General features: G+C 40.3%; 2 protein-coding genes across 2 annotated transcripts in view; both read left to right on the forward strand.

Annotated features, from left to right (window-relative positions):
- Positions 1–421: 421 nt before the first annotated feature.
- Positions 422–4,667, forward strand: LOC311616475 (large ribosomal subunit protein uL4-like). The gene has a single exon (XM_084871822.1). The coding sequence runs from the start codon at positions 1,557–1,559 to the stop codon at positions 2,823–2,825; it is 1,269 nt and encodes a 422-aa protein (XP_084727948.1). The 5' UTR covers positions 422–1,556; the 3' UTR covers positions 2,826–4,667.
- Positions 4,630–22,715, forward strand: part of LOC311616478 (kininogen-1-like) — a gene marked incomplete at its 5' end in the record, with an annotated part of 37,772 nt that continues 19,686 nt past the window's right edge. Inside the window, 5 exons of the mRNA XM_084871833.1 lie at positions 4,630–4,824; positions 14,756–14,866; positions 16,537–16,624; positions 20,385–20,557; positions 22,389–22,496. Of these exons, the coding sequence (XP_084727959.1) occupies positions 4,630–4,824; positions 14,756–14,866; positions 16,537–16,624; positions 20,385–20,557; positions 22,389–22,496 (675 nt within the window). The remainder of the gene's footprint in view (positions 4,825–14,755; positions 14,867–16,536; positions 16,625–20,384; positions 20,558–22,388; positions 22,497–22,715) is intronic.

Raw genomic sequence — 22,715 nt, forward strand, 5'->3', positions numbered from 1 at the left:
TTTAAACAGTTTATATGTGGTTCTCATGAGGGTTTTGGGTGCCTATGATATCTAACTCACAGAAACAGATTAAGAAAATACAGGTTTGACAAGGTGCATGCCCTTGACCGGAATCGAACTTGGGACCTTTCAGTCCTCAGACCAACGCTCTACCACTGAGCCAAACCGGTTTCGGCGAGAGCCAAATTTTTTAAACTTAAACTTCTTCTGCCAAAACCGGTATGGCTCAGTAGATAGAGTGTGGGCCTGCGGACTGAGGGGTCCTGGGTTCGATTCCGGTCGGGGGCATGTGCCTTGGTTGCGGGCACATCCCTGAAGGAGGGTGTGCAGGAAGTGGCTGGTCGATGTTTCTCTCTCATCAATGTTTCTAGCTCTCTATCCCTCTCCCTTCCTCTCTGTAAAAAATTCAATAAAATATATTTATTAAAAAAATAATAAAAATAAATAAACTTAAAAAAAAGAAAAAAAGAAAATACAGGTTTGAAAGAGGATTTGTTGAGAAATCACAAATAAATTTTAAAGGACAATAAGGGATGTTGCATCACTTTTTTGTCTTCATATTCAACCTAAATAAAGCAGTACAGAATGATAAACTCTTTGTTACAGGTGATTGGACAGTGTAAGGTAAGAGCTACAATACGTTTGTGTGAATTTCAGGATCTTAGAGTGAATGACTTCAACTGCACCAAAAACTGTGGTATAAAAATCTGTTAAAATGCTACTTAATTCTAGATTGATATAGAATTCTATCATACAATGGTATTTAACATATACCACTATGATATACATATCAAAAATGGTCCCTACCTATGCCCATGGAGTTGATTATTACTCAGTATCCTGAAAAGAGTTGCAATAGGGCTTCACCCTATTATTGATACACTTCTCATAAAATTAAATATATAAAAATAGAAAGCTACATAAGGCAGTAGAACATTATTATAGAGAACACGGGCTCTGTCTGGCATCAGATTAGCTTGAATTTGAATCCCAATCTCATAATTTACTAGTTGCATGGTCTTGAGGGAAAGATACTTAATCTCTTTAAGGATTTCTCGTGTAAAACAAAGCTAATAATAGTATTAGCTCATTGGGTCTTTGTTAGAATTAAATAAGATGCTCTATGTAGTACACATCCAAAGTACTTAGCATTATGTGGACTTCAACATCTAAAACTTATGTATTAATACTACAGCTTACACAGCAGTCTCATTTAATATAATAAGACTATAATATTATGAGATTTAAAGTTAAAAGAGGTTCCAAGAGATTACATTACTTGGCCTCATAAAATAGCCAAAATGTGGTGAATCTTAACCTACCCCTCAGTAGAGTTTTCTAATTTATAAAATACTTTCACAAATACTGTCTCAGTGATTGAAAATAGTACCTAGAAAACATGGAATTGAATGTTCCCAATTCATGTCCATTTAATGCATTTATAATATGCAAACACAGTTGCTACAGTTGAATAATGGGGTAAGAAACAATCCCTTCTCGCTTTTCCTGTGGGAGCCGCCGGGTAGAGAGGAGCGTGGCCCTCTCCTCTCTCCGCCATGGCGTGTGCTCGTCCACTGATATCCGTGTACTCTGAAAAGGGGGAAACATCTGGCAAAAATGTCACTTTGCCTGCTGTGTTCAAGGCTCCCATTCGACCAGATATTGTGAACTTCGTTCACACCAACTTGCGCAAAAACAATAGACAACCCTATGCTGTCAGTGAATTGGCAGGTCATCAAACCAGTGCCGAGTCCTGGGGTACTGGCAGAGCTGTGGCTCGGATTCCCAGAGTCCGAGGTGGTGGAACTCATCGTTCTGGCCAGGGTGCTTTTGGAAATATGTGTCGTGGGGGCCGCATGTTTGCACCAACCAAAACCTGGCGCCGTTGGCACCGCAGAGTAAACACAACACAGAAACGATATGCCATCTGCTCTGCCCTCGCCGCCTCAGCCTTACCAGCGCTGGTCATGTCTAAAGGTCACCGTATTGAGGAAGTTCCTGAACTTCCTTTGGTGGTTGAAGATAAAGTTGAAGGCTACAAGAAAACCAAGGAGGCTGTTTTGCGTCTTAAGAAACTTAAGGCCTGGAATGATATAAAAAAGGTCTTTGCCTCTCAGCGAATGAGGGCTGGCAAGGGCAAAATGAGAAACCGCCGTCGTATCCAGCGCAGGGGACCTTGTATCATCTATAATGAGGACAACGGTATCATCAAAGCCTTCAGAAACATCCCTGGAATTACTCTGCTTAATGTAAGCAAACTGAACATTTTGAAACTTGCACCTGGAGGGCATGTGGGCCGCTTCTGCATTTGGACTGAAGGTGCTTTCCGCAAGTTAGATGAGCTGTATGGCACCTGGCGTAGATCTGCCTCCCTCAAGAGTAACTACAGCCTTCCCATGCACAAGATGCTCAATACAGACCTGAGCAGAATCTTGAAAAGCCCAGAGATCCAAAGAGCCCTGCGTGCACCACGCAAGAAGATTCACCGCAGAGTCCTGAAGAAGAATCCACTGAAAAATCTGAGAATCATGTTGACGCTAAACCCATATGCAAAGACCATGCGCCGGAACACCATTCTTCGTCAGGCCAAGAACCACAAGCTTCGGCTGGATAAAGCAGCAGCAGCATTGGAAGCCAAGTCAGATGAGAAGGGGGTTCCAGGCAAGAAGCCTGTGGTGGGGAAGAAAGCAAAGAAGGCTGTGGGCCCTAAGAAGCAGAAGAAGCCTGTGGTGGGGAAAAAGGCTGCAGCTACCAAGAAACCAGCAGCTGAGAAGAAGCCCGCAGAAAAGAAACCCACCACAGAAGAGAAGAAGCCCGTGGCATAAACTTACATTGTTTATTCCACAACGGTCAAGTCACTTTGGACAGCTAATTTTGAATAAAAATATGATCGAAGGCAAAAAAAAAAAAAAAAAAAAAAAAAAAGAAACAATCCCTTCTCTAGGGAGCTTACATTGTACTAGAGATTTAGACAAGATACCATTGATTGCTCCTTTTCTAGATTTATTTTATTACACAATAGCTAAAAAGTGTTTGTTATAGTCAGGAAACTGGGCCTGGGATTAGAACTCAGAACAACCTCCTCCAAAGTCACCTGCTTTCTTGTTTATTATGCCGCCTGTATACACTGGCAAGTCCTGTTTCTGAATCTTCACTTGAAACACCCACCCTGATCAGCCCTGTGCTCCTTTTCAACTCCTCCTGGACCCTGCACATCAGTCACCTCCTCCCTCTCCCACCCCCAGCTTCTCCATCTTTGTGGGTCTCTCTTTCTTTCATGTCTAAGAACTTACCCAAGTCTTTTTCATCTTTAGTTTCATTTCCTACATCTCCCACCACCCCCTGACCCTGCCTTACACAAACTAGAATCTACCTTCTGCCATCTACACACATCTGAAACTGCTTCAGTAAGTCAGGATTCTAAACCAAACAGCACTAATATTAGATATAATTTATATGAACTAAATATCAGGCTTTGCACATATATTATCTCATTACTCCTCAGAAAAAAACGCATAAGGTATTATAATATTTCACTTTTCCAGATGAGAACATGGAGGTTCAGAAAGACTATATGACCCAATTTGCTCAGGATCACATAACAGTTAAGTAGCAGAGCTGGATGGGAATCAAGGTTGGGCTTGTTGCCAAGCTCATGTTCCTGTCACTCTGTTACAAGGCCATCACTCATTCCCCATGGATCCCTCTTTTCCAGGGGTTCTCAGGGAGATTGGGTGGCAAGCAAGGTAACCGATCACCAATAACAAAAACATCAAACATCTTTTTTTGGGGAAGAGTGTAACACTTGAAGCCATGCATCTACTAGTCAATATCTTTAACCTACCTTCAGATCTCCTCTTCCTGAATAGTCTAACTTGATCTGAAAGGTCACTTAGGCTTGGTGAATGAAAGACCCCTGTAAAGTCCACCAAACCAGGAACAAGAAGGAAGGACAGGGTAAGCAGGCTTCACTCAAACCATCTCTCTTTAAGTTTCTCCCCTGTCCCCTCCACCCTGGGGAACATTTTCCTTTCTACAGCAGATCCAGTTGAGTGGAGAGAGGCTGGCTTGGACAGAGAACAGGTAGGATGCCCATTTTTAATTTTCAGTCATGCCAATGTCCTGGTGTGAGACTCCCTGCACTCACTATGTCCCTGTGCATGGGCTCTCCAGGAGGGCAAGGACATTTTATTGAAAGGTGTCTTCTCATGGTTGCATTTTCTTCACATGTAGTGACATTCATAAATAGCTTTGTGAAAGTCATTTGGGAAATGGAATAACAGGTATTTGATTTTTTTTCTCCTCCTTTATTGGATTGTACTCTGATTTGCTGTATAATGTTGTACACTTTCCTGGAAATGTGCTCATACATGCTTCCCAAATGCAAACAAGCAGGTCAACAACCCAGTGTGTAATGTACCAGCCTCAGATCTGCCTGGATAATCCAGTAGAGCCATTTGTCCTTTATAAGAGGGCAAATAGTGGAGGGCAGCAGGAAGCCAAACAGAACCCTAAAGTGCTAAGGCAGAGAGAAGAGACAGAAGAGATTAGAGTCTAAAGAGGGTTAACATCAGCCTCCAAGCTAGCTAACCATTCTTGGTGAAACTCCCAGAAGGAGACTGTTAAATCATGAAGTTAATTGCCATCCTTTTCCTTTGTACCACGCTGCTAACAAGTTTAGCCCAAGGGGACCAACAGCAAGAAGTTGTCTGCAATGATGAGGATTTACTTAAGGCTGTGGATGCAGCTCTGAGGAAATACAATGATGGAAGCAAAAGTGGCAACCAGTTTGTATTGTACCGCATAACCGAAGTCAATAAGACGGTGAGTGAGTAGTGTTTAACCTTGATGTCATTTGGGATTTGTGCTATCACTTGAACCCAGGACACACACACACACACACACACACACACACACACTCCACCCCACACCAAAAAAAAATAAAATCCCAATATTTAAAAGTAGAGGCTTACAACTTTTAGAATAGACCAACCACATAATCTGGGCTGGGACCTGGGCAGGGTATGACTAGTCCTCAAGACTCCAAGGTTGGCCTCCTAGGTGATCAGAGGACAGGTATCCTAGGCTAAAATTAAAGAAAGGTAGATGGAGTCGTTTGAAAGGGACTATGTAGAGTGGGAAAATTCAGGAACTCAGTCAGGCCACAGCAAGAGTATTTGCTGGGTGACTGGCCTTAAATGGAAATATAAAGACATCCAGACCTCAAATGGAAGGAGGTGCTTAAGGGGATTTGTTTAACACATACTGTATAATATCACATATAAATGGAATCTAAAAAAGTCAATCTTAACAGAAACAGAAAGTACAATGGTTATTGTCAGGGACTATGGGATGGGAGGAATGGGGAGGTGTTTGTCAAGGGTACAAACTTTCAGTTATAAAATGAGCCAGGTTGCTTAGCTCAAGGGTTGAGCATCAACCTATGAATCAGGAGGTGGTGGTTCAATTCCCAGTCAGGGCTTATACCCAGGCTTCAGGCTTGATACCTAGTGTGGGGTGTGGATGAGGCAGCCAATCAGTGATTCTCTCTCATCATTGATATTTCTATCTTTCTCTCCTTTTCCCTTCCTCTTTGAAATCAATAAAAATACATTTAAAAAATAAATTGAATAGGTCTTGGGGGTCTAATGTACAGCATGGTGAATAGAATTAATACTACTACATTGTATACTTGAAATTTGCTAACGGGCTAGATTTTAAGAATTCTAACCACACACACAAAACAGATAATTCTGTGAGGTGACAATGAGTTAATTAGCTTATTTGTGGTAATCATTTCACAGTATATAAATATATCAAATTATCATTTTGTATATCTTAAGTATATGTCATTTATTTATACCTCAATAAATATATCTCAATAAATTATTCCTCAATATTGCTACGGTAAACAAGGTAATATATTTCTACTATATTGGATAAAATATCTACCATGAAGTCTTGATGGCTAAATGCATCAAGTGTAACCGCAATGTTCTAGTTGTTTTTTTGTTGGTTTTTTAAAGATTCTTTTTTTCATTTTTTTCCCACTTGAACTCCCCTAGCCTCTTCTACATATGGCTTGAACCACGCCCCCCCCACACACACCCACAGTGTCTTGTATCCTTTGGTTATGTTTATATGCTTGCATACAAGTCCTTCGGTTGATCTCTTACAGCTCCCTTTCCCCCCAATCTCCCTTCTTTTCCCGCTATAGTTTGACAGTCTGCTCAATGGTTCTTTACTTCTATATCTATTTTCCCCATTTCTTTTCTTTTAACAAATCTTGCAACTGCAGACTAGAAATAAATATATAATAACAAAAAATGTTTGAGTCCCAATTTCAATGTCCAACAGTTCTGAGACCAGTTTCAATTTCAAATAGTCCCTCATGTGTTCATGTCAGCAATGATATCTGGATGATGGACAGATGGTGGCAATGCAGGTCCGACCCTCTCTGGTTTGGTCCTGGGCAACCTGAATTGACATACAGCTGCTGACTGCTAGTGTGGCAAGGCATTGTCAGCGTCTTCTATCTCTAACCTGTTTCTCCTCTTGTCTTTGTGGTTGGAGCAGACCAGACACCTCCTCTCTGTTGCAGGAATCCCCATGGTCTTAGAGTAGTTTTCTGAAAATATATAAATATATACTCAACCAAAAGTTAATAAAGGAATCTTTTCTATAAAATTGACTTGGAATCCATTTATTTTTGCCCAAACGATTTTCCTTTGGCTTATTTTGACACTATATGTGATTTTCATGGGTGTCTTGCTGTTAGCAATACAAATAAAAATCAATTTTCTACAGTAAAAATTTTCTAGATGTAATTTACTTACAGGATATTTTTCCTTATATGATATTACCCTACTATCCCTCCTCTTTTTTTTTTTTTTAATTAATGGATGCTTTTGTAAATTTTGTAATGCAGTCTTGATGACTTTAAATTTCTTTTTTGCACAAAAATAAGACTGCTTTAGGTTCATTTCACGTTAAGCAATTTTACCATGAGAAGCACTACCAATAGAAATTTTAGTTAATATTTTAGGAACAGCTTTTTACCCAGTACACTTAAATTTTCTTGGATGTTCACTTATTTCTATTAGCCAATTTAAATTAACCTGAAAACTTGATTACTATTTTAATGTCAAATTTAATACTCTAACAACAATCTTAGTTTACCCTGAAAATATTAGTGGGAAGGATAATTTGCATTGTTGAGTAGGCCCTGAGTAGTCCTGGTACTAGGCTGGATTTAGATATAGAGCAGCTGCTGTCATCTAAGTCTCTGTCTGTTACCTGGGTCTCAATCTGAGCTGGGTCAAATCTCTATCTGTTACCTGGGTACCGATCTGAGCTGGGCATGGGAAGTGAAGCAGCCAATGGGGGCAGGAGACCTCCCTCAGAAGGGGTGAGGGTTCATGTCCCTGCAAGGTTGTGGGGATGAGGGTCTGTGCTCTACCTCTGTTGATCTCCACATTCTCTCCTGATGGCCCCTCTGGGACTGTGCCTGTCTTAGGTTGTTCCTTACCTGAGGAATCTTACCCATCTCTGGCTAACCAGCCATCCTCCTGAGTCAAGCAGGGTGATTAGAGGTTCAGTTCTGTCTCTTTGGTAGCCTATGCCCCTGTGGCCTCCTCACCAAACTCCTGTCTTGGGATCCCCTCTCCTGCTGGCGAGCCCCAGCCCTGATCATATATTTTGGAGGACTCAGTTTTGTTTTTTTTCCAGGGAGGGCCCAGCTCACACCATTGGGTGAGAGACAGATCCATGGTACCAGCCACCATGAGGTTTCATCCTCACAATGAACAGAAAGTTCAGGCAACAGCTGTGGGCAATTGGATTGTAAAGAGTGGCAATATAGAATGCTTAAGTGCCTTCCTAGTGCCTAAGTTCCTTCTGAAAGGGATTAAATCCTTTCATTTCCTTTTTTAAATTGCTCCCAAACATTCAGAGAATTAGTTTGTAAGTTTTTGGGGGATAATCGTACAATATGCTGTTGTAAAATATCAAAAATTATAATGACATTATAGGATAATACCATGTAAGGATATTCTTTGCTTTAGGCCCTGGCAATTCAATTTCAAACTGGCTGTCAATTTCTTTTTGTAACTTTATATAAACTTTGTCAGGGAGGCAAACATACAAATTATTTACTTTAGTTCAATAGGCCAAATGTATTGACTTTCAATTATAATCCTTACGACTTTTGAAGGAAATCTCTCTTTATTTTCTTCCATGATAACTACAGAGAGTTTCATTTAAAAATCTTTGTCAGATGAAACAATTTCTCTTAAAGTTATGTTTGCAAATTGTATAGATTAGATTTAATATTTTTTCTTATAAATTGTTTATTAACTTTTAGTTTTTTTATTATTTTATTTTATTTTTTTACATATATGTCCCTATTACCCCATTAACCCACAACCCCCACTCATGCCCCACCCCCCTGTTGTCTGTGTCCATTGATTAGGCTCATATGCATGCACATAGTCCCTCTGTTGTTCTCTCCCCCTTACTCCCACTGACCCTCACCTTCCCTGAGGTTTGACGTTCTGATTGATGTTTCTCTTTCTCTGAATCTATTTTTGTTCATCAGTTTATATGGTTCTTTATATTCCACCAATGAGTGAGACCATGTGATGTTTATCTTTCTCTGCCTGGCTAATTTCGCTTAGCATAATGCTCTCCAATTCCATCCATGTTGTTGCAAATGATAAGAACTCCTTCTTTACCTCAGCATATTATTCCATTTTGTAGATATACCATAGTTTTTTAATCCACTCATCTGCTGATGGGCACTTAGGCTGTTCCAGATATTAGCTATGGTGAATTGTGCTGCAATGAACATAGGGGTACATATAATATATCCTTTCTGATTCATGTTTCTAGTTTCTTGGGATATATTTCTAGAAGTCGGATCACTGGGTCAAATGGGAGTTCAATTTTTAGTGTTTTGAGGAAACTCCGTACTGTTCACACAGTGGCTACACAAGTCTGCATTCCCACCAGCAGTGCACGAGGGTTCCTTTTTCTCTGCATCCTCCCCAGCATTTGTCATTTGTTGATTTGTTGATGATAGCCATTCTGACAGGTGTGAGATGGTACCTCATTGTCGTTTGCTCTGAAGACGTCAATTAGGTCTATTTGATCTAGTTTGTCATTTAGAATTGCTGTTTCTCTGTTTCTTTGCTGATTTTTTGTCTAGCGGATTTTTCTAGTGATGTCAGTGGTGTATTAAAGTCTCCTACTTTGATTGTATTGTTGTCCATCTCTCCCTTGATATCTTCCAGTTTTTTGTGTTTTTTTTTTTTTTTTTTTTTTTTGAGTTCTCCTGCATTGGGTGCATATATGTTTACCAGAGTTATTTCTTCTTGTTGAATTGCTCCCTTTAGTATTATGTAGTGGCCTTCCTTATCTCTTGTAATGGCCTTTACTTTGAGGTCTATTTTATCAGATATAAGTATCACAACCCCAGCTTTTTTCTCATTTCCATTTGCCTGAAAAATGTTTTTCCATCCCTTCACTCTCAGTCTGTATAAATCCTTTGTTCTGAGGTGGGTCTCTTTGAGTCAGAAAATATATGAGTCATGTTTTCTTATCCATTCAGCTACCCTATGTCTTTTTATTGGTGCATTTAATCCATTTACATTTAATGTTATTATTGGCACGTACATGTTTGTTGACATTTTTTTTTGTGTGTGTTTGTGTTTCTTTTTTACTTTCTCTTTTTTATTTTTACAGCGGCCCCTTTAGCATTTCTTGCATTGCTGTCTTGGTACTGATAAACTCTCATAGCCCTTTTTTGTCTGTGAAGCTACTGACTCCACCTCAATTTTGAATGATAGCCTTGCTGGATATAGTATTCTTGGATTCAGTCCCTTGCTTTGCATCACTTTGTATATGCCATTCCATTCCCTTCTTGCCTGGTATGTTTCTGTTGAGAAATCAGTTGATATTCTAATAGGAGATACCTTGTAGGTGACTTTCTGTCTTTCTCCAGCAGCCTTTAAGATTCTTATTTTGTCGTTAGTGTTCGCCAATTTAATTATGATGTGTTTTTGGTGTTGGTCTTTTGGGGTTCAACTTGTTTGGGGCTCTATGCACTTCTTGGACTTGCATAGTTTTTTTCTTGCCAATATCAGGGAAGTTTTTCTGTCATTATTTCTTCAAACAGGTTTTCTATTCCTTGCTTCTCTTCCTCTCCTTCTTGTATCCCTATTATTCGAATGCTGTTTTGTTTTGTGTTGTCCCAAAGCTCCCTTAGGCTTTCCTTTTGCTTTTTAAGTCTTCTTTCCAGTTGCTACTGTGTTTTTGTGTTTTTTCCTATCTTGTCTTCTAATTCACTGATGTGGTCCTCAGCCACCTCTAGTCTGATGTTTAAGCCTTCCAATGTGTTCTTAATTGCAGCTATGTAGTTCTTCATCGCCTCTTAGTTTCTTTTCATGTTCGTGACATTTTCATTCAGCTCCTTATAGTTCTCATCGAGCTGTGTGTATTTATCATCCATTCGTTTAAACATCCTTATAACCAATACTCTAAATTCTTTCTCTGTTGAGCTGCTAGCCTCAAGTTTAACTACCTTTCTGGTGATTCCTCTTTTTCTTTCCATTGAGGATTACCTTTTTGTCTCCCCACATTTTCTTGTAATGTTTTGGTTGTAGATCCGATTGCTTTGCTACCCAGGTTCTTTTGGTGATGGTGCTACTAGTGTAATCTCTCAGGTCTCCTGGGCTTGATAATCTAGTTCCTTACTGGAACTATTTGGGTTCTCTTGATGTAGGCCTGTGAGCTTGAAATGCACAATTGCTGTGTCTAAAAGTCAGTAATTGTGGAGGGGAATATCCCAATGTTTGCTGTCTTGCACCCTAAATTGAAATCACGTTTGCCCAGGGGGGACTCACAGTGGCACCAAGAAACCATCTGTCCAGGTGATGTGGCTCAGGGAGCCTGCACTCTGGAAAGGCGTGACTGAGTTGCCCAGAGTTCTGTAGTTGTAGGGTGGGCAGGCTCAGCTTTTGCTGCTGTACCTGTGGTAGATAGGTGCTTAATCCCAATGGCGACTCACGGGAGCACCTGCAGTAAGTTTGCCTAAAAGGCACACTGAAGCACTCTGAAGGGCCCTGGCAGTGTAACTGGGTAATTGAGGTGCTTAGCTTCTAAAGATTTTTCTTTTGGGCAGTTCTTATAGCCTCAGGAAGTATTCAGATTCCAAGGAGTTAATCAGGGTGGAATCTGGTTGTGGCTATATTGGTTGCCTGGAGGGAGGGGCTATCTCTCAGGAGAAAATGATGACTGGGGACCAGATGTGACTTAGCACCCAATGCGATTCCACCTCTTCTGGACCATCTGCCATCTGCTCTCCATAGATTCCACAACTCCACCCCTTCTCCTGCCCCTGAGCCACAGGTAAGTGTCTGTATCTGAAAGGTCCTAAGAACTAGGTTCAGTGGAGAAAGACGCAGGCCCCAGCACGAGGAGGGACCAGGTCTTTACAAGCTCCTCTCTTACCAGCACTGCATGGTTGGGCAGTTAGCTCTTCAGGGCTGCCTTTCAGCTCAGATCCCAAATCTAGACTCCAATGTCTAAAATCCGTTACCTCCCACAGTCTGTAGACCCTTTTTCTCACTGTCAGATGCTTTGCCTGTCCTCGATGATACAGCTTAGCGTTGTGTAGTTTTTCCCTGACCTTCTGGGCATAGAGATCTGGCAGGTTCTATTTTAAGATCTTTGACTTTACCTTTTTCCAGGAGATCTCTTCCCTTCCCAGCTGCAAACTATCTCACCAGCTGTGTCTCCGCCAATTAGGGCTGGATTCCTCTCATTGCAGCTGCTCTCTCTATGTGCTCTGTGACAAGGGTCAGGACATGTCCTTCTATTCCACTGTCATTTTGTCTTTGACCTCTAGTTGGTTTTGAATATTCTTTACCACTAATGGATAGACTCAGGTTGAAGATAAATCCTGTCAGTATATGTGATTCCAAAAAATTCAACTGGATGCATCAAAACTTTAGGTTGGTGTGGGTGGAGAGGCGGGAGAGTTTAATTGTGATTTTTGTTGTTATTTATATGAAAATATTCAGAATGATGCAACTGAAAGAGAAAAACAAATCAAAATCAAACAACCTTTAGCTTTATTTCTCTTTAAAGTCAATCATCATGTCTTGATAAAGAAAACATTAAGCAAACCAGGCTTAGCGAACCACTTTTATCTCCAAGGACATCCCGTGAAGAGTATGCCTTGGTGGCTTTGAAAACTAGCAAATCAGACACAGCACAAGAACATTTACAGAATGTATGGTATCATGTATCTCTGTAGTAGTTCATTCCACAGGGGTGAATGCATATTTAACACACTGCCTTATTACATTACTCAGTAATCAGCAAACTCATTAGTCAACCGAGACAAATATCAACAGTACAATGATTGAAAGTTCTTTTGAGAGCCAAATTGTTTAAACTTAAACTATATAAATAGATACATTGTTATTAACTTAATTAGGGTACTCCTAACCTGGCCTTTGCTAAAATCTCAAGGGGCCAAAGAGCCACATGTGGCTCGAGAGCCACAATTTGCCAACCACTGGCATAACTGATCTGTTTATTATCGCATATAGATGTCCAAACATCATTGAAGGAGTGACACCACAGGACATTATAAGTACTTGGTCCCATGGATGCTCTTTTTTGCAATGCCCTTGACAACTCAAGACCAATGACCTTACTCATATACTATGCCTCTCTCCACCAACTTTTTCCAACTCCTTTAATTCATTGCAGTCTGTATCTTTCACCTTTTTGTCCAGTTCAAACAATTAACTAGGGGAACTAAAGAGTGATTTTCTTCTTTGTTGTCTTCTTTCCTGAAAGTTGAGGCTCAGTCTTTGACTGTATCCATATAATGATCTTGGACATTAGAAAAAACATCAAATTGCATCATATGATTTTCTGTCTAGCTTTAGTCAATAAACATGTGGGACTTTTGAACAAAAGTGCACATGTAAACATCTTGCATCCAGCATTGTTGAGCTTTCATCAACGTTCCTGAGTCTATTTTACTGATGTAATATTAGGTAAATATGGAAGCAAAGGCATTCCACAGGATCATTTTGAAAAAAGAAATTCTGTTTCTGTTTTCTAAAGAAATGTAGAAATAATTAATTTGGATCTATTTATAGTTTAAGCTTTCTTCAGCTGCCAATGTGTTATCCATCTTTAGACTAAAAAAACTTGGAATAACAAATTTTTGTTTGTTCGCATATGATCCTCTTAGATCCTTTCATATTTGAAAATTAACATCTTTCTTTGGGGGAAATTCTTGGTTATTCTGCCATAACAGAATATGTATTAACTTGTAGATTCAGTGGTTTGATGCCTGTTTAATCACATGCTGATATTCCAGAAGGATTTCTTGCATTTGTGAAAATAAATGGGACACAAAGGATATATTTTTATTTTTGATATAACCTGTTTTGAAATTAAAAGTCTTATGTCATACAAATGAAAACAAATTATTTTTAAAGGGAAAAAAAAATCAAAGTTAAAAAAAAATACAAACTTTTAATAGTTTGTTCAAATGAATTTTACTATGTGTGATAGTTTCCTTCGGTGAAAGAAAAATTCCATTCATTTGACATGATGAGATTAAAGAAAAAAAAGCCTAGTGGGCTTTTTGTTTTTGTTTGTTTTTTAAAGTAACATTGAGCCATTTTGTTTTACAAACTAGTGTAGTCATGCTAGTCCTGGTGCCCTCAGTAATGTTTTATTGCTGTTATTGTCATTGACTGACTGACATCTGTGGCAAATGTGTTGTTATTGGTTTGTTTTTATTTTGGTGTTTTTTTTTTTCTAAAATGTCCACAGAATCCCTATCACATACCACTTTGTAAAAATCTGAGACCTGAAAGGAACCTCGGATCTATTGTGCTTGACTCCATCTTCTCCCAGATGCAAATACTCTGAGGAGTGCAGGCTCTGAGAGAGCACTGCCCCTGGACTCAGGAGACCCAGGTCTGGGTTGACTTTGCCTTTCCAATGTGGGAGGCTGCCTAAGCTCGGCCCTCTCTCCCTGGGCCTCCTTTCTCTCACCTGCAAAGTGAGGGAAAAGGCAACTTCACCTCTCAGGTCTCTTGCTGCTCCAACATGCCAGCATTTTGCATCTAAAAGCTCATCTAACTCAGAACCTTTGGGCTTTAAAGTTTTGTTTATTATTTTATGACATGTGAGGAAAAAAATAAAAATACTAAAATTACCCATAACTAATCTCATCATCCAGAGATACTTGTTAACATTTTTTTTCAAAAAATTAAGAAAGTACTCTTGTTTGTTGGTTTGTTTTCTAATTGTAAAAGTAATATATATTTGTTTTAAAAAAAATACTTAGACAATTTAGGAATTTTTTTTAAAGAAGAGAGTATCGTTTACTCTACACCCACCACTTAGACTCCAAGTCTTAGAGCAACATGTTAACAGCTTTGCTCATAACTTTTCATGCTTTTAAAACCATATATGTGCATGTACATTGCTTTCTACAAAAATAGGGTAATACTTTGTAAACTACTTTGTTACTTGAAAATACATGTTTATAAATATATTGTGAACATTCTTACAACTACTTATAACTTTTAGTATTTTTAATAAATGATTTGTTCTTGTTGAATTAAATCAATATCAAATATTCATAACTGAACCAGATCCCTCTCCAATGGTCTGCTGTTGAATGAATGAGCCCTAGGTAACTTTGATTGCTTTTTTCCAGGAAGATCATGACGTATTTTATTCTGTCAAGTACGAAGTGAAGGAAAGCAACTGTCCTGTTCAAAGTGGCAGATCCTGGCAGTTGTGTGACTACAAAGAACCTGAGCAAGCTGTAAGTGTGATGGTCCAGAGCCTCCAGTTTTCTCAATGGAGACTGCCAAATTATTCTATTAGTGCTGGGGATGATGAGTGTTCTTGCATAGACAGGGCATGAGAGGCCAGCCATGGGATGTGGAGAAAGCTCTCCCGTGAAGAGGGGATTCCTATGACCAACTGGGTGCTTTGTTTGTGCAGACCTGAGTTGGAATTCTACTCTGCCTCTAATTAGCTGACCACTTTTAACCCCAGGAAGAGGGAGGTGAAATTGACCTAAATTGGAAGATGAAAGGACATACATATGAAAAGATCTTGTTTTATTAACAAGGTCTCTTATACAAACGCCTAACATCTGCTTGCTACACCATAGCTGGTTATTTGCCCTTACCTGTGGGAGCTAACAGCCAGTATCTGCCAGAAAGCAATCCACTCTTTTCAGAGTCCATAGACTCACCTCTTTAATGTGTCAAAATGTAATTAATGGAAATGGGGTGTCCACTGGTGGGAAGTGAGGGATCCCTTTTTCCACTGGACAGTGGAGAACTGGTCCTCACGATATCTTGAGAAAAAGGATTTTCTAAGAGTCACACAGGAAGATGAGAGATCTTTATTTGTGTGGAATTACACATCTGCATTTCTAAAGTGCCATTTCCCTTAAGCCAGTCCTAAAAGAGGTGCAGCTGGGGATTCAGAAAGCCAACAGCCAAACAATGTGCCAAGTTTCCATTTGTGGTGGAGCTGGGTCAGGCAAAGCATCAGGCTATGGGCCATCTATTAGTCCATTGTATGGGGGGAGGGGGAGAGAGGGAGTTTATGGCTGCAGGCCATGTGGGAGCATGCAGGGAAGGGTGCAAGAGAGGCAAGAGAGTGAACTTTATTTAGGAGTTTAATATCTGAAAACTTCCCATGCTTGCAATGGCCAAACCAACTATGTCCCCAGGTGTGACTGACAGACAAGTACCTTCCCTACATCACCCAGACTTTACTGGGCCTGTGTCTATTTGGCCTTCCCTTTGCTCCTTTTCAGTGAATAACTGGGTATTACCATGGTATCAAAAACTCCTCATCCTCTGTACAGTGGAACCCTGAAGTTGAACTATAAGAGGAGAGTCTGGCAGGCTAGTTTTAGGGCACTGTGTTCACCTTGGTGAAAAAGAAATACCTCCAGTGCTCCAAACATAACATTATTTTATTTATTTATTTATTTATTTATTTATTTATTTATTTATTTTTATATATTTTATTGATTTTTTTACAGAGAAGAAGGTAAAGGGATAGAGAGTTAGAAACATCAATGAGAGAAAAATATGGATCAGCTGCCTCCTGCACACCCCCTACCGGGAATGTGCCCGGAACCAAGGTATATGCCCTTGACCGGAATCAAACCTGGGACCTTTCAGTCCACAGGCCTAAGCTCTATCCACTGAGCAAAACTGGTTTTAGCCATAGCATTATTTTAAAAGCTCACTATCTACACTGCCACTCCTCCTGACATCTCATGAATATTAAATGACTTGTAAATAATAATGATTAGGCTACAGAAACATTCATTCTTGTGTCTCAAAACTTCCTTAGAAAAGAATCTTAAGTTTTAAATAAGAGAAAAGCTGTACTTAGCAACAGCACTAGGTGCAGTTTTCCATCTGAAAAATTAAGATAAATGGTCTCCTTTTTCTTTCTTTCTAGGCCACAGGAGAATGCACGGCCACCATAGGGAAGAGGCATTGGGATTGGGATTTCTTCGTGACAACCCAGACCTGCCACGTTACTCCAGGTAACTGATATATAGGGTAGCGCTGCCTAGAAGCATAAACTGGACAAAGCCCCTTCCCAGAGGGCAGTGGGTGGCTGCACAAGGCCATTTGCAGCCTTGGTGGGGGTTGGGGTCTATAGTGACAGAGTCCTGAGGTGGGGCCAGGCTCCTGCCAATCATCCCCTGGACTCTCCCTGGACAGCAACGCTCAATTAAGGGTGTGCAAAGGCCCTGGGCAAAGACTAGAAAACATGTCTCATGCCTCAATTGTGGCGGTGTCCTAAAGCCAGAAAAGCACAGGATTTGAGGTCAGACACAGCCTGCAATCCTTCAAAAGTTCTTCACCATTTTATTTCCCTTTTCCTGAAAATGGAATCACAGTAATTCTCACTGCAGAGGGTAATTGTAGACTGAAACTAGATGGCAGGCTTGAAGTTACAAGCATAAGAATGTGTTGGTCATCAGAATAAAAGTAATCATAGCTGGTATTTATTGAGCACTTATTGCTAGCCACATTGATAATAGTTTTATATATGTTGATTTATTTAATCCTCACAACAATACTATGAGGCAAGTGTTAATGTTCTCATTTACAAATGAGGAAACCCAGGCCAAGCACAGTTAAATATCTTTCCCAGTATCACATAGCTATCAATTAGCAGAGTTGTAAAAATAGAGCCACTTATGCAGAGATATAACCACTATTAGCTCCTTCCCTCTGGTGACACAGTGCCTGGGTGCAGAAGAATGGCCACATCAAGGGAAGGTCAATGACAAAAGCCAACCCAGAACTGGCCTTATGCAAGATAAGGTTTTAGTATAGGAGACTCCAGAGTAGCATCCTCATGAACGTCAGTGGAGGAGCAATTTTCAATCTTGGCCTTAGTCATCCATAAGGAAAACTACATTTCTTGAGTTTCAGCTCTTGCAAGAAGTGGCATTCAAAGAAAAGCAGTTGAAAACAGAAAAGAAATCACAATTTAAAAAAAATTGGAATTGTTTTTTATTACTTAGTTTAAGAACTTTATCTCATAAGCAAATTTTCATAGGATCCAGACCACTGCACTTATATATGAGGAGAGAAAAAGCTCTTTGCCACATCTTGTAGATCCACACTTACTACTAGGTCCATAACCCCTCATCTGAAATCTATTTGGCCAAATAATCTTTAAAAACTTTTTTAAAATCCTCCCTAGAAATGTTGGAGAAGGATGAAAAATCATTCCCTTGCCTGGTAAAACTGAATTTGCATCTTTCCCAACTCCTCTCACCTTCAAAAGACTGTTCCATCTATCCTCTTACCCCAGTCAGAGCTGCCCTGGAGGTCAGCAAACCAGCTGCTGGTCTCTACTCTCTTCCCCCTCCCCTTCTGTGTTCATCAATCTTTTGTTTTCTCATCAGTAATTCTCTCTTGTTTCCTATGTAAGTCCCCTTTAGTTGGTTAGTTTTGTCCAATGCCCTGATGCAACATACCTTCTGCAAGGGGAGAACAGTGAGGAAAGCTATGAATAGTCACCCAGCAAATCTTTTTTTTGATACACATGCTTATGGAGTGAGTGAGTGCCAAGAAACAGCTGCAAGGGGAGTTGTGTTGACCTACTTGTAACTGAGGGACACTGCTGTAGAACACTGTTGGCCTCCTGCTTCTGTTTGGGTCCTACACACTCGGACAGTCAGAGCCCAAGGCAAACGGGCCCAGGAAGCCTTCATGACTTCCCCTCTACAGCATGTGTCTCTACTGACCAGCAGGCTAAGGCTATCTGTTAGAAACATGACTTGGTAACTTAATTCAAGCTTACTCCTGTTTTAATATTTTACATTATTTTATTACCACCCCGTCAGTGGGTCCCCATCCTTACTGCCAACCACTCTTTATTCACTTCAGAGGGTCTATGCACACCCTGAAATTATATGGAGAACATTGTGAATACCAGCATTTTCCTGGAGATGGCGCCATAGTTCTCATCAGGTTCACCAAGGAGCCCATAACCCTTGGAATATAGTTCATAACCCCTGACCTCTGCAGACTGGCCCAGGCTCCACAGCAGAGGACTTTTCTACCAATTGTCCAAACCTCAATTGCCAGTCCCTGCCTCCCTCTTTAAGCCCCAGTAAAAAGTGTATACACCACATTCTACATGCTGCCCTGACTCATCCTGCTTTCTTGAGAGCCATTCCTCCCTTTGCTCCTTCTTCTCAGGCTCACACTTTATGTTGCCTAATTAACCTTGACCACTTTACAACCTTCTTAGCTCAAGCGTCTTTTCCTCAGGAAAGTCTTTCTAGAGCTCACTCTGGGCTCCTGCCTTTTCAAGCTCTTGCTGATTATTTTGAAATATCCATTTGCAGTTCAGTCTCTCCCACTCAATTTTGCCCAACACCTTCACCACTGCCAGGGCTGACCATCAGCACCCGAACTATGGATGATCAGATTAATCAGACACAGTTTGACTGTGAAAGACAGGACTAAAGGGCTCCTGGCTCTGCATTGTCTGCCTTGTTAGCCTTTTATTGCACTTTTTATCGTTAGATATAATCAGTAGGGTGAGTAATCTTGGGAGGACACATGTGTTTACATTGTCCTCTAGGCAAGAGCATCCAGAGATTAAGCATAAAGATTCCAGTAAACACCTGATTACACACAAGTCTGTATGTAATCAGACTTGTTTGGAAAGGTCAAGGCATAATTAGGGGCACTGCCTTTGACATTCCCTATGTCTCCACTAAGTCAGAATTCCGATAAATAGGGCAGGTGGCCTTCCACACACATTCCTTTTATCAGAATGTCCTCCTTACAACTTTCCAGCCAAGCCTCCCCTTTGCTCCCCAGCACACCAGTGACCCTAACTAACAAGTTAAAGTAATCCCACAGTCTAGCACAGCACCTGACATATTACAGCAGGAGCAAAATATGTACATGTTTGTTGAAATGAATTGATACAAAACATATCCTAACGAGGCTTCAAGAACTTTAATCAACACTGAAAAAGAAATAATACTATATCTGTAGTGTTTTACTATTTTATAAGAGGATAAATTAATGTATTATTTTTATAATTTACAATTATTTTAAAAAAATATATTTTCATTGATTTCAGAGAGGAAGGGAAAGAGACAGAGAGATAGAAACATCAATGATGAGAAAGAATCCTTGACTAGCTGCCTTCTGCATGTCCCCCACTGGGGACCAAGCCCCCAACTCAGACATATGCTCTTGACCAGAATTGAACTCAGTTCCCTTCATTCCGCAGGCCAACGTTCTATCCACTGAACCAAACCAGCTAGGGCACTACAATGATTTTTAAATAAATTTAAAATAATTATGCACAATAGTATGCACATAAAATGTTTCTAAGTCAATGTTAAGTTTTTTCCTTTCTGAAAAAAGCAGTTCTGTTGAAACCGGTTTGGCTCATTGCATAGACCATCAGCCTGGCCTGCAGACTGAAAAGTCCTGGGTTCAATTCCGGTCAAGGGCATGTACCTTAGTTGCGGGCACATCCCTGGTAGGGGGTGTGCAGGAGGCAGCTGGTCAATGTTTCTAGCTCTCTATCCCTCTCCCTTCCTCTCTGTAAAAAAAACTAAATAAATAAAAGATCAATAAAACATATATTTTTCTTAAAAAGCAGTCCTATGTTCCCTTTTCCTAATACATAATAGAATTTACTAGCAAGTCTGCTTATCAGAGTCTTCAAAATTATCTTACTTATTTAGGACAATGTATCTGAATGTGGCTTTTGCTCATTAACGCTGCCCTTTTGTCTACTTTTTCTTTGTCAAGCCGAGGGCGCTGTGGTGACCTACGAGTATGAATGCCATGGCTGCGTGTACCCCATAACAACAGTCCCCCATGACTTGGACCCTGTTCTGAGACATGCCATTCAACATTTTAACAACCACACTGATCATTCCCACCTCTTTGCTGTGAAAGAAGTAAAAAAGTCAGAGAGACAGGTTTGTGCTTTAGTTTTCATTTCTCACAGTATTGTTAAAATTTGTTGGATCTTTATGTTTAGGGTTTCATTGCCTAAAATAAACCATTGGTCAATAGAAAGCCTATGATTCCATGACCGGTGGTGAGGCAGCTCTTTCTGTCCTCATCTGACTGTCATAGGAGGTAAAGAACTTTCTCTTGAGTCAAAGTGATTCGGAAACTGCAATATATAAAGGGGAAAAGTGTGGCTAATCAGACCCTTGGCTCTGAGGTGGGTTTTAATGAATGGGTAGTCAGAAATACATGTTTTTCTGAGAGATGGTGAGATGAAAAGATCAGTCTAGCCTTAAGGTTTTGAGAAAATTACATTATCACTTAGCTATCATGAGTCAAACATGGCTCCAAAATATTATATGGTACCCAAACAGGTGGCATGGCTTTCTGAGAACTCTCTAAATTTTCTGAACTCTCTAAATTTTCTGAACTCTCTAGTTTTCATATCATTAAAAAAAAAGAAATACTTGGAAATCTGGCCTTTTCATTGACCCACTTTACTAAGTTTTTAGTGACAGTTGACTGGGTCAAAATTTCAGTGTCTAATTATGAGGGACCTATCGTGTTTCCCCGAAAATAAGACATCCTCCGAAAATAAGACCTAGCGCAACTTTGGGAGAAAAAATTAATATAAGACACAGTCTTATTTTCGGAGAAACAGGGTACTTTAGTCAGAAACAGTCCCTGCTTTCAATAGACCACCCAATTTCCCTTCATGCAAGAGCTTGTTCTACTCAATTATGTTCATAGCAGCTATCAGGGTGGGACTAGCCTAAGATAAAGTAGCACAAAAAGTACTGCCTTACTGTCTGGGAACTTGAGAACTTATCAGTAAAGGCCATTCTAGCTCCAAGGTTTTTTTAAGGTTCTAAAAGAGTATTATTAATATTTCACAAAATTCAAAAGGTCATTATTTTTCTGTTGGCTGGCTGAGGAAATGTTGCTAAGTTTTTCTTAAAGAAATACAGTAATTCCACCTATATATTGCCTTTTATTTTCAGACTAGAGGCCCAGTTCATCAAATTCGTGCATGGGAGGGAGAGGGTCCAGGTCCCCTCAGCCCAGCCTGCACTCTCTCCAATCCAGGATCCGTTGGGGGATGTCCAACTGCTCGTTTATGTCCAATCCAGAGAATCTGGCCAAAACCAGCAGTTGGACATCCCTCTCACAATCCTGGACCACTAGCTCCTAACTGTTCACTTGCCTGCCTGCCTGATGGCCTCTAACTGCTCCCCTCCACCCCCCATCAGCCTAATCACCCCTAACCACTTCTATCTTAGGCCTGATTGCCCCCAATTGCTTCCCCCACTGACTTAGTTGCCCCTAATTGCCCCACTCCCCCCATCAATCTGATCACTCCTAACTGGCAGCCCTGCTAGCCTGGTCACCCCTAACTGCCCCCCCCCCGCCTCTGTTGGCCTGGTTGCCCCTAACTGCCCTTCTTCTCCTGACCTGGTCACCCCCAATTGGCCCTCTGCCTGCCTGATTGCTGCTCAGTGGTTTGGTCATTCCTCACTAACCCCCCTGCCAGCCTGTTCAGTCAACTGTTCAATTATTCCAGTTGTCATGGTCACTTAGGCTTTTATATAGAGAGATTTGTTGGAGTGTGTGTGTGGGGGGGTGAGGAGTGTGAGAGTCATAAAGTGCTCAATATTTATTCAGTCATGACTTCTGCCTAGCAATAAGAGTTTATATTTTTGAGTAATTGCAATATGCCAGGCAGTATTCTAAGTTCCTTTTAATACACTGAATAATGTTTAAACTGCCCTTTAACTATTCAATTCAAAATTGTTTCAGGTGATGTCCGGATGGAACTATGAAGTTACTTACATAATTGAGCAAACTAATTGTACCAAGAATAAGTTTGAAGTCTTAACCCCAGACTGCAAAGCCCTTCCCAAAGGTGTAAGTAGGCTAAAATCAAATTATAAAGTTATTATCCATTGGTGTCCAGTATTTACAGGTATGGGAATACTCAGCTACATAGGAAGACACAGTCACTAAGATTTTAGATGACGTGCATGAATTCACAGCCACATTCTCCATGTCACTAGTCAAGCTGCCTTACTTACCAAACTCTGTATCTGGTAATAAGCATTTTTACCAAGCTGCCTTACTTACCAA

This window comes from Pipistrellus hanaki (genome assembly GCF_964339955.1).
Source record: "Pipistrellus hanaki genome assembly, chromosome: 2".
Classification (NCBI taxonomy): domain Eukaryota; kingdom Metazoa; phylum Chordata; class Mammalia; order Chiroptera; family Vespertilionidae; genus Pipistrellus; species Pipistrellus hanaki.